General features: G+C 39.4%; 2 protein-coding genes across 2 annotated transcripts; one reads left to right on the forward strand and one right to left on the reverse strand.

Moving 5' to 3' along the window:
• Positions 1-3,102: 3,102 nt before the first annotated feature.
• stbd1 (starch binding domain 1) lies at positions 3,103-9,339 on the reverse strand. Its single transcript, XM_085279151.1, has 4 exons — positions 9,185-9,339; positions 8,794-9,094; positions 7,550-7,827; positions 3,103-6,223 (listed from the first exon to the last, which is right to left on the reverse strand). Exons 2-4 carry the CDS (start codon positions 9,086-9,088, stop codon positions 4,289-4,291), a joined length of 2,508 nt encoding a protein of 835 aa, XP_085135277.1. The 5' UTR covers positions 9,089-9,094; positions 9,185-9,339; the 3' UTR covers positions 3,103-4,288.
• A 523-nt stretch (positions 9,340-9,862) lies between these two features.
• LOC146570606 (heat shock protein 30-like) lies at positions 9,863-11,788 on the forward strand. The gene has a single exon (XM_085281203.1). It carries the CDS (start codon positions 11,064-11,066, stop codon positions 11,706-11,708), a length of 645 nt encoding a protein of 214 aa, XP_085137329.1. The 5' UTR covers positions 9,863-11,063; the 3' UTR covers positions 11,709-11,788.
• The last annotated feature ends 270 nt before the right edge of the window (positions 11,789-12,058 follow it).

Consider the following 12,058-nt stretch of genomic DNA (forward strand, 5'->3'; position numbering starts at 1 on the left):
ATAGAAACCGAGGGACTGCATAGAAGACCAAAAATAAGTAGACAAGAAACATGTAGACCAATAAAATAATTATTAAAGCCACTGAGTGAAGACATGATGAATAAATTAAAATCTTTTGAAAGTCTCCATGTTAAATTGTATTTTAACACTGGAAATCAGTTTGTATTACACTGATAAAACTCTGCTCATGTAGCTTCCTTCCTTTCCACTTTAACCCACACTGACTGCTCCTCCTTTCGTGGCCATGCAGTGCAGCCAGCATGCTTGACAGTCCAGTGAAGGTCATCGGAGGATCTCACTGTACAGAGCAGGGAGAAGCTCTTGCATGTTATATTATTAATAGCCTGCATGTATGGCACACCCTAACTATGACATGGCACTATGACTATTAACTTGGTCATTCTTACATTTTGGAATAACTTAGAAATTGACCCTTCATCCCATATCTTTAAATAATCACGTAAGAATAATAAAAAACAGTAGTAAAGCATCAAAAGAAGCAGGGTAAATCCTTTACCCCATTAATATTTATTGAGCCAGACATAGCCAACAGTGCTGGTTTAAAATGGTCTAAAATGGAGGAAAGAAAAGAAAGTGGAGTGAAGGGAAAATACATACATTCAAAGAATTTGTTAAAAACAGTGAGTTATAAAAACAGAACAGACACCTGCATACAAACCCCCCCCGTCTTACTGGTTGGCTTCTGTAAGAAGAGACAGTCTGAAATTCAAGAGAAAGAATTTCACACTTGGCAGTCCAACTTGAACTAAGAATTGTTATGTGGTAGAGCCAAGGAGACAGTGCTCTGGTTTATGTTAAGAACAACTTTTAAGTGTCTGAAGACATATTCGCTTAAGACAAACCAAGCATATCTGAATTTCTGAGTGTTCTTTGCTATCATACTCAAGAATCAATATGGTTATGGCATTTATATTTTAAAAATTGCTGAGCTTTGCTGAGCAATACCACGGATTTAAATCTGTGGTATTGTTGTGGTTTAAATCAGCTTTTTACGTACTTCTGTTATTTCAGAGTCAATGCTGTTCAGGTCTGAAGGCTGTGTATTTAAAACACACTGATTTTCAAATGCTTTAATCGTGGAAAGAAACCATCTGAAATCATCTCTAGTGTATTCAAGAAAGTGGGATCAGTAAATTCTGAACTAAAGAAATCACTTTATGTGATTGGGGGTTCAGTAAAACTACGTTCAACTGGTTGGACTGTAACCCTGCAGGTCATTCCCCATCCAGAGCACATGAATATACTTCACAGGGGAACATAAATATAACAGCTGACTAACCATTTGAGACTGTTGATTTGAAGGCTTTGTTCAGTCTAGGCAGTCTAAATATGTTAAGAGCCTGAAATTGTTTCCAGATTAGACTGGTGACTCAGTGTTAAGACACCAGCCTTACAGGAGCTCAAACAACAGTTTAATGGTGGCTGAAGTGTTTAGCTATTTGACAAATACTGATACTCACAGCAGGTGAGTATAGAGGCTCATGTAGAGACAGAAAGATCTGAAATGAGTTATCTATAAGAAGAGCTTAAGTCAAGGGTGTCCAACTCCAGGCCTCAAGGGCTGGTGTCCTGCAGGTTTTAGATGTGTCCTTGATCCACCACAGCTGATTTAAATGGCTAAATCACCTCCTCAACATGTCTTGAAGTTTTCCCAGAGGCCTGGTAATAAACTAATTGATTCAGGTGTGTTTTAACCCAGGGTGATATCTAAAACCTGCAGGACACTAGCCCTTGAGGCCTGGAGTTGGACACCCCTGGCTTAAGTGGTGTCACTTGCAAGCCTTGTATCTAAATAAAGGATTAGCCTTAACAATAAAAGGTACTCCAACCCCCAGCTGGCATGTTAGCACAAGTGAGGGAGTGTGCTCCAAAATTGTGCATGTTGTAAAATGTATCTCATTTATTTGCAAAAGGTTTAACTTAAAGATAATTTTTCCTTCCACTTTTACTACATGTCTACATCAATGTAAACCTAGAGTCTGTGCAGTATGAATACATCTTCTGGTAAATTTGGGTCAAAGAGGCAAAGGTTTCCCTTTTGAAATAGAAGACAACAGAAATCACGTGACTTAGAGCTGGGCAGAGTCCTATTGATCTCATTTTCAGTGGGTCAAAGAAGGTATTGCTTAAATATGATGAACATGATGTTAACTCTGCAAAGGTTCAATACCCAAGCCAACATTAAGTAATAATCACTTTGGACTGACATGAGCTATCCAAATGTAAATGTCTATGAAATGTGAACTGTACAAGTGGATGGAGCAAAGAAAGTTCTCGTGATTGTAAGATTGGAATTTGAGCTTTTTGATGGCTTCCTTTCCAATCACATTAAACTCTGTGCTAATGAGAATAATTGTTTTAAATCTTTTGTGAGCAATTTTTCTGCATGACTTACTTTGAGTTTGATTTGACAATTAAATGAGCACTTAAAATCTAATTAAATGACTGAAGGGGGGGCATTGCTTCTGTACTGCATTTTAAATTTCAGTGCTTACATATAATTTCATACTGTTAGATTATTTCACAAAACATCAATTCTGCTGCACAGAATAGGTAACTAACAGGACTGCATTTTGGCCTGTATTATAGGCAGATTGGTCACCATCCACAATTCCTAGACCAGAAGATCAAAAACATTTCTTTCCAGATAGAGCAGAGTCACCTTCAGCTCACTGCTGAATTGAGCTGACAAGCTGGCATGAAAATATCCCCGCTAATGATGCTTTCCACTGCATGAGACACCTCTGTGCCAGCTGGACTCAAAACAAGGTCAGTCTTTGCCAATGGTTCCAAAAAAAAAAGAAAAAAAAAAAAAAGAATTTAATGGGTGGTCTGAAAGTTGAAAGGTTTTTTTTTTGGTGCAATAACTTCAAAAACCAACTGCATCTGGTTTGGTCTGTTGCAACTGCTGTAAATGATTAGCAGACAGCAAAACATATCCTCATATGTTAGCTCTTTGTTAAAATAAATAAAATAGTGTTCTTCAAATGTAGTGCTTAAGGCACTATTTTCTTAAATGTGTATTAAAGCATTTAAAGAGTTTTGAATAAATTTACATGCTTAAGAAACATTCAGGAATGAGATTTAAGATTCATTTATTTAATAACCATCTCCACAATAACCAACATTAAGTAGCATCATCACAATATTTCATATCAGGATACAATGATAGAATCTGAGACAAAGGCTATATACACTACACGATTAAGAACCAAATGATGAACCAGATAACTAGTGAATAATTTTCTCTTAAGTAGCTAATCAAATTATACAAAAGACACGTTTGATGCATTACAACACAGTAGAAAATCATTTTCACAAGGCACATTTATTAACAACAATGGGACTGTCTTGCATGCAAATAGTCCCATGAGATAAAAGCAGCATTGAAGTTACAACCATCACAGTTTAGTGGTAAACGCATTAAGAGTACCTGATGTAACAACGATCGTACGTAACAATTATTGCTGTATTTATTGCTTTAGTAAAATTTAATTATGTGCATTTATCCTTATAGACAGGCATATTCAAGCAGCATATGGACAGTAATCTCTTCATTTACGCTTGCATTAAATCATCCTGTTAAGGAGGAGTAGTTTGCATAATCAGTGGTATTGTAAAAGGGGAATCAAGCCATCTTGTGTAATGGTTCAGTGTTTTGATCAAAATATTTCCCAGTCCCTGAAAACGCATACCTAATTACTGGCTATTAGAAGGTCCCATCAGAGGTTTTATAAGAGCTAGTCTGTCAGGGAATTGTGTTGCTGGAAGTTTCCGTCACCTGTATACTGCATCTAGGTTTATACTAGAATAAATCTGGTTGAAATTTCATGCTTCCAAGTCTTATATTAGTAAAATGATGTTTAAATGATTTAAAACTGCAGAAGTCAAAGCCATTCTCGGGGGAACTGGCATGTGGGAAACAAAGACACCGCAAGGCTCAAGTTTGACGTTTTTGCTTGTACAAATAATAAGAAAAAAAAAAAGTTCAAGAGCATTTCACTTCAATAGACTAATGAATTTAACACTAAAAGATCATTTATTGTTTTTGCTATAAAATTGGAAATTTGCAATCTGTATCAAGTAGAAACAGTTGCTTTCAACCAAAATTAGCCCAGTTTGAACCCAAACTTAACTGCCCCAAATTTAATCATAATGTTTTATCAATTTACTGACAAACATAAACACAACTTTACCTGGTCGTGAACACAGTTTGAACGCCTGGTGCACCTGCTAATCTCAAACTGCAGCCTTTTCAACAAATCGTTTACAATAATCCCCACCATTTGTGCACAAGCAGGTCGTCTCCGTAGCCTGTATCCAGGAGGCGGTTTCCACATTCTTCCCAACGGCACACCTCACCCTTGTCCATCACCACAAACTTCCACTCCACGATACTCTCTGCAGGCAGGCTGACAACAGTGGCCCAATTCCCATCCTCGGCTCTCTCGAGCAGGATGAATTTCTTCCAGTTCCCCAGCTCTTGCTGGCTCCCTGTGATGGCCACCTTCTGGTGTGGTGAGTGGGTGAGATAATGGATGCGGAAAGTCACATTGACATTCTGGGACATGGGCTGGACTGCCACAACCTTTTTGCCATTTTCATGAACAGGGGAAAGCGGGATAGCCTGTTTCACATCATTCAAGGACAGAGATGCATCTATACAAGTAGCATCTGTGACAGAAGCACCTGGATGGTCAGCTTCAGTAGAAACTGGCTCAAGTTGTGTGTGGTTTTGGGCAAAAGGAGGGACAGACTGGTTCATCCAGGGAAGAACTTGGTAGTTTCCATCTGTAATCCATTCATTATTGTCCATAGTTGCCTCCATGATACTGATTTCAGTCTTTTCATAGTCCTCTTCCTCCTTCTCTTTCTCTGCCCTTTCCATCTTCTGATTGATTTCAACAACCTTGATATCAGCCTTCATGTCTGTTTTCACTGCGAGCTCATCGGTTAAGCTAGTAACATTGGCTGCCATCTGCTCTATAGCCTGTTCCATCTCTCTATAGTAGCGATCCTCAATTTCATGTCCCAATATGTCTTCATTGGCTGCTAAAGAACTGTCATTAGCCCAGTCAATTTGCTCACCGAGGGTCTGCTGGGAAAAATATGATGGGTAAGATCTGGATATCACATTTGCTAGATCTTCATTCATGGCAGATCGAGCCTCATCATCAAGGAGGCCATTCTGAGCCTCAGTGTGCTCTTTGAACTGTGCATCATCTTTTACTGTGAGAGCCACATTTTCAGTTGGCATTTCATATTCACTGATAACATCTGGCAAATCAGGGCTGACAGTCATGCTTGAAATTCCACTCTCACCACCAAGACCAGAAGATGACCAAGTCGGCTCGCTTTGCTCAAAAGACGGCAGTGGAATCTGAAGTACAGGAAGTTTACCGTCTTCAGATGTGACAGGAGCAGCCCCACTGGTGACTCCCAGAGCTTGGGAAATGTCATCTTCATTTATGTTGCTTTGCAGTTGCTGTTGATCTGATGACAAGCTGGAGATTTCCCCAATGCCAGAGATTTGGGCCTTTGCATCATTGGCTACACTGCTAGAATCACCATTATCAGCGTTTTCAGGTTCGATCATATGGTTCAAACAGAGCAGGGTGTGGTCCAGCACTACACTTGAAGGATTACTTTCTTCATCACGTGAGGCAATGTCCTCAGTGGGTACTTCCTCTTTTACATCACTGTCTTGATTGCAGGCAAGCTCACTTTCATTGTTTTGTTCAGCCAATTGTAGCAGGTGACTGTTGAAGTTTATATCCGTTGAATCACTCACATTGTCTTCATCTGCATTTTGTTGAAAGGATAGCATCACCTCATGACACTGGCCCTGTAGCTTGGTTACTTCAACAAACACTGTGGAGCTGATCCCGGCTTGTTGAGAAGTCAGTTGGTCATCTACCAACTCCTCTTCTGCCTCCTCACCACCACTTTTCTTTTCTTCTTCTGGAAAATGGTGATTGTTGCTATAATCATTAGAGAAATCAGTGACACCTTGAAGATTCTCTTCTTTGAAATAACAGATGGAAGGAACAGGTATGTCTTCAATATGAACAATTGGTTCTTCCAAGTTGGCCGCTGTGCTCTTTGAAATGTCCAGAAGGTTTTCCTCCTCTTGACTGGCCTCCTTATTCGACAATTCCATTTCAGTAGGCACATCATCCTCTTGGCCTTTTTCTTGTAGTACCTAGATGCATAAAATACATACGTTTAATCTTTAGGTCTTAATGTTTTAGTCACACAATAGTTAGAAAAATATGAAGGATTAAAGACCACCACCAAACTAGCATTATGTAATATGTAAACTACATAGAGATACAGAGATTTTATCAAGTCACTCATTTCCCCATTGCAAGTCTTTGCCCTAAACCAGGGGTGGGCAATTCCAGGCCCGAGGGCCGGTGTCCCTGCAGGTTTTAGATGTGTCCTTGAACCAACACAGCTGATTTAAATTGATAAATTAGCTCCTCAACATGTCCTGAAGTTCTCCAGAGGCCTGGTAATGAACTAATTATGCGATTCAGGTGTGTTGACCCAAGGTGAGATCTAAAACCTGCAGGACACCGGCCCACGAGGCCTGAAATTGCCCACCCCTGCCCTAAACTAACCTCTGAGACTCCACCCAAAGAGCTAAACAATCCAAGCATGAAACATTAGCTAATCATGTGCGGTAAAGCTGTTTATGTTTGCACTCTTGATTAATCCAATAATGAAGCCAGAATGTTTTGAAATGCTTTACAAGCAATGTTTTGGGGCAAAGTCAAAATGTGTGCGCGTTCCCTCCCCGTTTTGTTTTTGTTTAAAATTGCCCGTCATTGGGGAATCTATGCATGTGGTCTTTATGCTCAACCACAGAAAATGCTGGTGAGCTGAGACATTCAGATATGGGCTTTACCGAAGGGAAAAACAAAACCCCAAAACATTCAAAATGACTGCCAAGTCACACCATCACTTTAGCCAAGCTAACCACTTCCCAGCTTTTGACCAATACAGAGCAAAGAGATTAGATGTAGAGCCATCTAAGCAAAACAGGCATAATTGCATTAAAGCTGAATCAGTGGTTATTTTGCCTTTGGGAACAAATGACTACAAATCCAGAAAAGCTGAAGCAATATTAGTGTTCATGCTGAAGTTGGAGTTTAACTTCTTTAAATCTGTTTGACTTTCACTTAAAAAAAAAAAAAAAAAAAAAAAAAATCTTGATTGTTTTCAGACCCCAATAACTCACATTCAGTAAAAACAACCAATAATGGGTTGGTGATAACGTAAGGGTTCAAGACCTTGAACATTATTTCACCACCCACTGGTAGCCAACTTTCATTGTCATTAGCTGCTGGGTTTCTAATCAATGGTGCCTGCTGTTGTTGGGATCTAGACAGAAGGGTAACTGAACAATAGAATACATGTGCCATGGCAAAATTTCACAATCAGTTGTACTCCAAGACAATCATTCATTTACCAAAAGTGAATTTAATTGTGGCAAAATATGCAATTTGTAAAGATAACCGCTTACCTTCAGTTCTTCTTTGTGGCTCTGTATCACCTTATTTTCACCTTCCTCCATAGTGCCATTTGTGCCATCAGTTTCCACATCAATTTCAGCACCTTTGTCTTCCTCCTCTGCATGCAGCTCGGCTACCTGCTGCACTGAAGCACTGTGCTTGTTGTCTTGTACAGAGTCACTTTTGGGTTGACGGTGAGGCGGCGTTTTTTTCTCAGCAGTGAGACGTCGATGCCTGATGTTAAGAGCAGTATCCTCCTCCACATCTAAACAGCCTTCAGCTTTCACAACTATGACATCAGGAGAAAGACACACAAACACGCTGAATATTAAGTTTATTTTGATTTATTTCTAAAATGTACTGAATCTGACTTGCATAATCTAGATCACTTCATACATTTTAGTCAGAGTAGATGAGAAGTGACCCAAATTACAGCACTCTTAAAAATTAAAGTCATTACTAATCACTGGCAGTCATTTTATTAAAATGGTCTATTAATATTTGACAGGATGAGTAGCTTGTACTTGACAAGTTTCTTAACGATCAGACATAAATCAGGCAAGATGATTATTTATTTATGTATTCATTCATTGCTGGAACTTATCAATTTTCCATTCTTCATGAAATAAACACTCTTAAAAGTAATCAGCACAGTTCTTTAGCCATAACCTCTTGCAAAGCCTCAGTCAATTGTATTTCAGTTTGAGTGTTTGTATCAAATGTTAATACGCAGACTTGTTCTAGCTACATTTCTTGTGCCCATTCATTTTGAGATATCATGGTGCTTCAAACAAACACTGAAAGTAATTAAAGACACTTTGCATTGTTCCTGCAGGAACAATTCATATAACAGGCAAGACCTCCAAGGTTGTCATCTTACTTTAAGCTACTAATGCAACAATGTTTGAGGAGCCTTTTTCAATTTTGCAATAATAATAATAATAATAATAATAATAAAAAATAAAAAGTCTGTTTTTGGACATCTGCCTGATATTTTAGAGCTAATCTTTTGCCGTGACTGTGACAAGGCTAGACACCAGTATACTGTGAGCTGTAGTCCATTATGGGCTGCTTAAAGTGTTGTATTTCAGAAAGAAAGGGGAGTACGCTCGGTTTTGACGTCTGTGCGCACGCAGCTTAAGCTGAATCTACCACCAAAGCTACGAAATAATAATATAGATTAAGTTATACGTAAATTCCCGCACTAGTAAACTGCAGCAGCTCGCAGGTTTTAACGTTTCATCCGAATCTGTACCTGTTGAGTCCGCCGTGATGCGCAAAACCTCCGGGCTCGGCTCCGGCTCCTGATCCGGCGGTATAAGCGTCTCCGCTCCGGCGTCCCTGCTGTCACTGTCGGTGCTTGTGGCTCCGGCTGTGGCCTTTCTCCGCTTCCCCCTCACTGTTCGGTAGATGATGAAACCTGCCACCATGGACACCATGGCTATCACGGCCAGAGCCACGGCTGGGCCGTGCCGCCCGATCATACAGAAAAGCGAGGCCAGATCCACGCGTCTCTCCAAACCCACGGTGTTGCTATTTTTCACCGGCATTACAATCTGTAATTAAAAGGAGAAGAAGAATGAGCCGTTCTGCTCTAATATCGGTTTAAAGGCCCTGCTGAATGCTGTCGCTGTTTAAAAACTCACCACGCTCTCCCTTCCACGTTTCAAAGTGTAGTGACCTCTTGAAGCTACCAAGCTGTGAACGGCTGCAGGTGCGAGCTGTTCATTGGCTGATTGGATCACGGGAGCGCAGAATTCATTGATAAAACGCTGACGAACCACTGCACACGTTCATCGCAGCACACTTGAAAACGGACATGACGGGGTGGGCTGATAGGATTTAGTACCACTGGCGGGGACTCAATATTATTTGATGAGACTATGTAGAAAGCCTGGGTCTGTATTTAATAATATTTCTCCTTCATGAGACGTGTACATTTCGGAGGTCAGTGCGTCTTTTTTTTAAGACTTATGACAGAAATTGATATAATTAATTGAGCTTTCCTTCATGTCTTCCATATCTGAACGAGGGTCCATGAGCTATATAAAATGAGACCGGTGAAACGTGCAGGCCAACGTTATTGATGTTGTTACACGACATCACCAGTGACCAAAAATAGCCGTGTTCTGTGTAACGTTATAGTTGTTACCTAATGGTAATAAAACCACGAACTGGTACATCAAATAACCGATAAGGTGACATATATATATATATATATATATAACGTACAAAATTATATAAATATGGTGGTCTATTTAAAAACAAAACAAAAAACAACGTTATTATATTAAAAAAAACTAGAGTAGCAGCTACACCTAGTGGAGAAATGGAGAAATGACCTGAAACTACAGGAAACCTGGATATTTTTTCTGCCGTCGCCTATGGATTCATATTTTGTGAAATATGTGAAATATGAATCCAAGAAATACTAATTTCTTACATTTTTATCCACTTTTGCCAAACCGTTTTTAACTTGTGCTTAAGCATATATTCAATCCAAATTGTTATAACATTTTATTTTCAAGTCAAAATGAAAGAAAGATTTCATTAAATTGATCTTTCATTTGATTTGCAGTAATTGAGAATGAATGTAAAGTATAAAAAAATGAAATTCAAACCAATAATGAATGATTCACTTAAATGTGTTTCTGGTCGAGTTTTCTTTTCAGCATACATCAACTGTTTTCAAAATAGGAGCCTTAATTTTAAAATATGAGTAACTGTAAACACAGAGACATCAGCTCAGTATGCAATCCACAAAGACATGAAAAATTAAACATACAAACATACAAAGGACATTGTTATTTATAGAAGTTCAATAAGTCTTTTTATTTTAAATTCACTTTCATTCATTCATTTGAAGAAATTTGTGCAAACATTCAAGCATAAAATAACAATGATTCAAAGATGCATTTAATCATGTTTAATGTCAGTTTATTTGTACTTCAAATATTGTTCAAAATTATCATTCACACTACAGCTAATAATTACTTTCACTGGTAAAACCGTTCATGAGCTTAACCTGCTGAGACTGTTTGTCTGTTATTAAACTGTGAGAAATGTAATGAGCTATGATATAATCCAGTCTACCTGTATGAGAACTTGTTTTACAAACAAAATAAGTGGTTTCAAAGATGACGTTTATTTTTTATTTATTTTTTATTTATTTATTTTATTTTTTATACTCTGGTACACCGAGCCCCAACCACCCAGGAGCAATTGGAAGTTCATCCCAAACCACTTCTGCACTGTCAGGAAATTAATTCTAGTAGCAAACTTCCTGATGGAACAGGAAAGACTGAGTAAAGTAAGCACTCCTGGGAAACAGCTCCATCATGTGGAGATCTGTGGCAAATGCAGGAAAGTTCCCGAAGACTCTGGAACTCCTCCACTTAGTATATATAAACTGGGACAGTCTCACTGCTGAGACAGAAAGCAAGACAAGCAACACCAAGAAGACAACAGACACCTGAACAGTGTTTCATCTCACAAGAAGAGGACTCAACACTAAACCCACTGAAGATGCTGTGCTCTCATGGAGTCCAGTCTGCACTCAGTCCATTCATGGACTTCTACTGGCCTGTGCGCAGTCTGTGGCCAGAGATCAAGCCTCTCTTCTACCAGCAGGATCTCCTGCAGAGAAACCTACAGGAGCTGTGCAGCAGTCTGGAGCTGATGGATAAACTTCAACACAGGATCCTGGAGGAGACAGATCCTTTCCAAAGCAGCATGGCTGTGCAGCCAGTTGCCGTCCAGCTGGAGAAAGAGGGAGACAAGTTTGCTCTGATGCTGGACACTCGAGGCTTTTCCCCAGAGGAGCTGTCTGTCAGGCAGGTGGGCAGGAAGCTGAGAGTCAGTGGCAAGACAGAGAAGAAGCAGGAGGATGGGAAAGGCTCGTACTCTTACAGACTGCAGGAGTTCAGACAGGAGTTTGATCTGCCTGAAGGACTGAACCCTCAAACCATCACGTGCCACCTGTCTCCAGATGGGAAGCTCCACATCCAGGCAGCCAAAGCTCCGTGTGTTGAAGAGGCTGAGAGAGAGCTGACTATCAAGAGGAGCTCAGAGGACAAAGCACAGCAGAGTGTGTGTTCACAGGCAGAAGACAGCAGGACAGAGACACACAGCAGCACACAGGACAAACCTGAAAACATGGATATGAAATGATACCAATGTAAAATAAATGTTTTTGTATTGATATTCATTCAGTTTTCATGTGTTGAGAAATAAATGTTATCAAAGCTTAACTATGTTTTCTGTGTCTTTCTTTCTAAGTCCTACATTAAAAAGAAAGAAAGAAAGAAAGCACAGAGGAGGATAGAAGGAGTTTTATTGAGGTCCTGTGATCCATGCATCCAAGTTCTCCAGCTCTAAAATTCTAAACTTTATGGCTTTTAAAAATAGAAACAAATGAGGACAAATTGAATTTGGTAGTTCAGACTGAAAACTGTTGTTTAATTCAACACCATCTGGGTTTGATGAATGAGCTCCTGGCTTTATCTGAGTTAACACTTCAT

Source organism: Mchenga conophoros, linkage group LG7 (assembly GCF_057382185.1).
Source record: "Mchenga conophoros isolate Kocher_MC1m ecotype Shallow Benthic linkage group LG7, M_conophoros_male_GT1.1, whole genome shotgun sequence".
Classification (NCBI taxonomy): domain Eukaryota; kingdom Metazoa; phylum Chordata; class Actinopteri; order Cichliformes; family Cichlidae; genus Mchenga; species Mchenga conophoros.

Coding starts and splice junctions, on each gene's coding strand:
- stbd1 (XM_085279151.1), bottom strand. CDS start 9,088: ATGCCGGTGAAAAATAGCAACACCGTGGGTTTGGAGAGACGCGTGGAT. Junction 7,828..8,793: donor CATCACGGCGGACTCAACAG/GTACAGATTCGG, acceptor CTGATGTCATAG/TTGTGAAAGCTGAAGGCTGT. Junction 6,224..7,549: donor GCCACAAAGAAGAACTGAAG/GTAAGCGGTTAT, acceptor TTATGCATCTAG/GTACTACAAGAAAAAGGCCA.
- LOC146570606 (XM_085281203.1), top strand. CDS start 11,064: ATGCTGTGCTCTCATGGAGTCCAGTCTGCACTCAGTCCATTCATGGAC.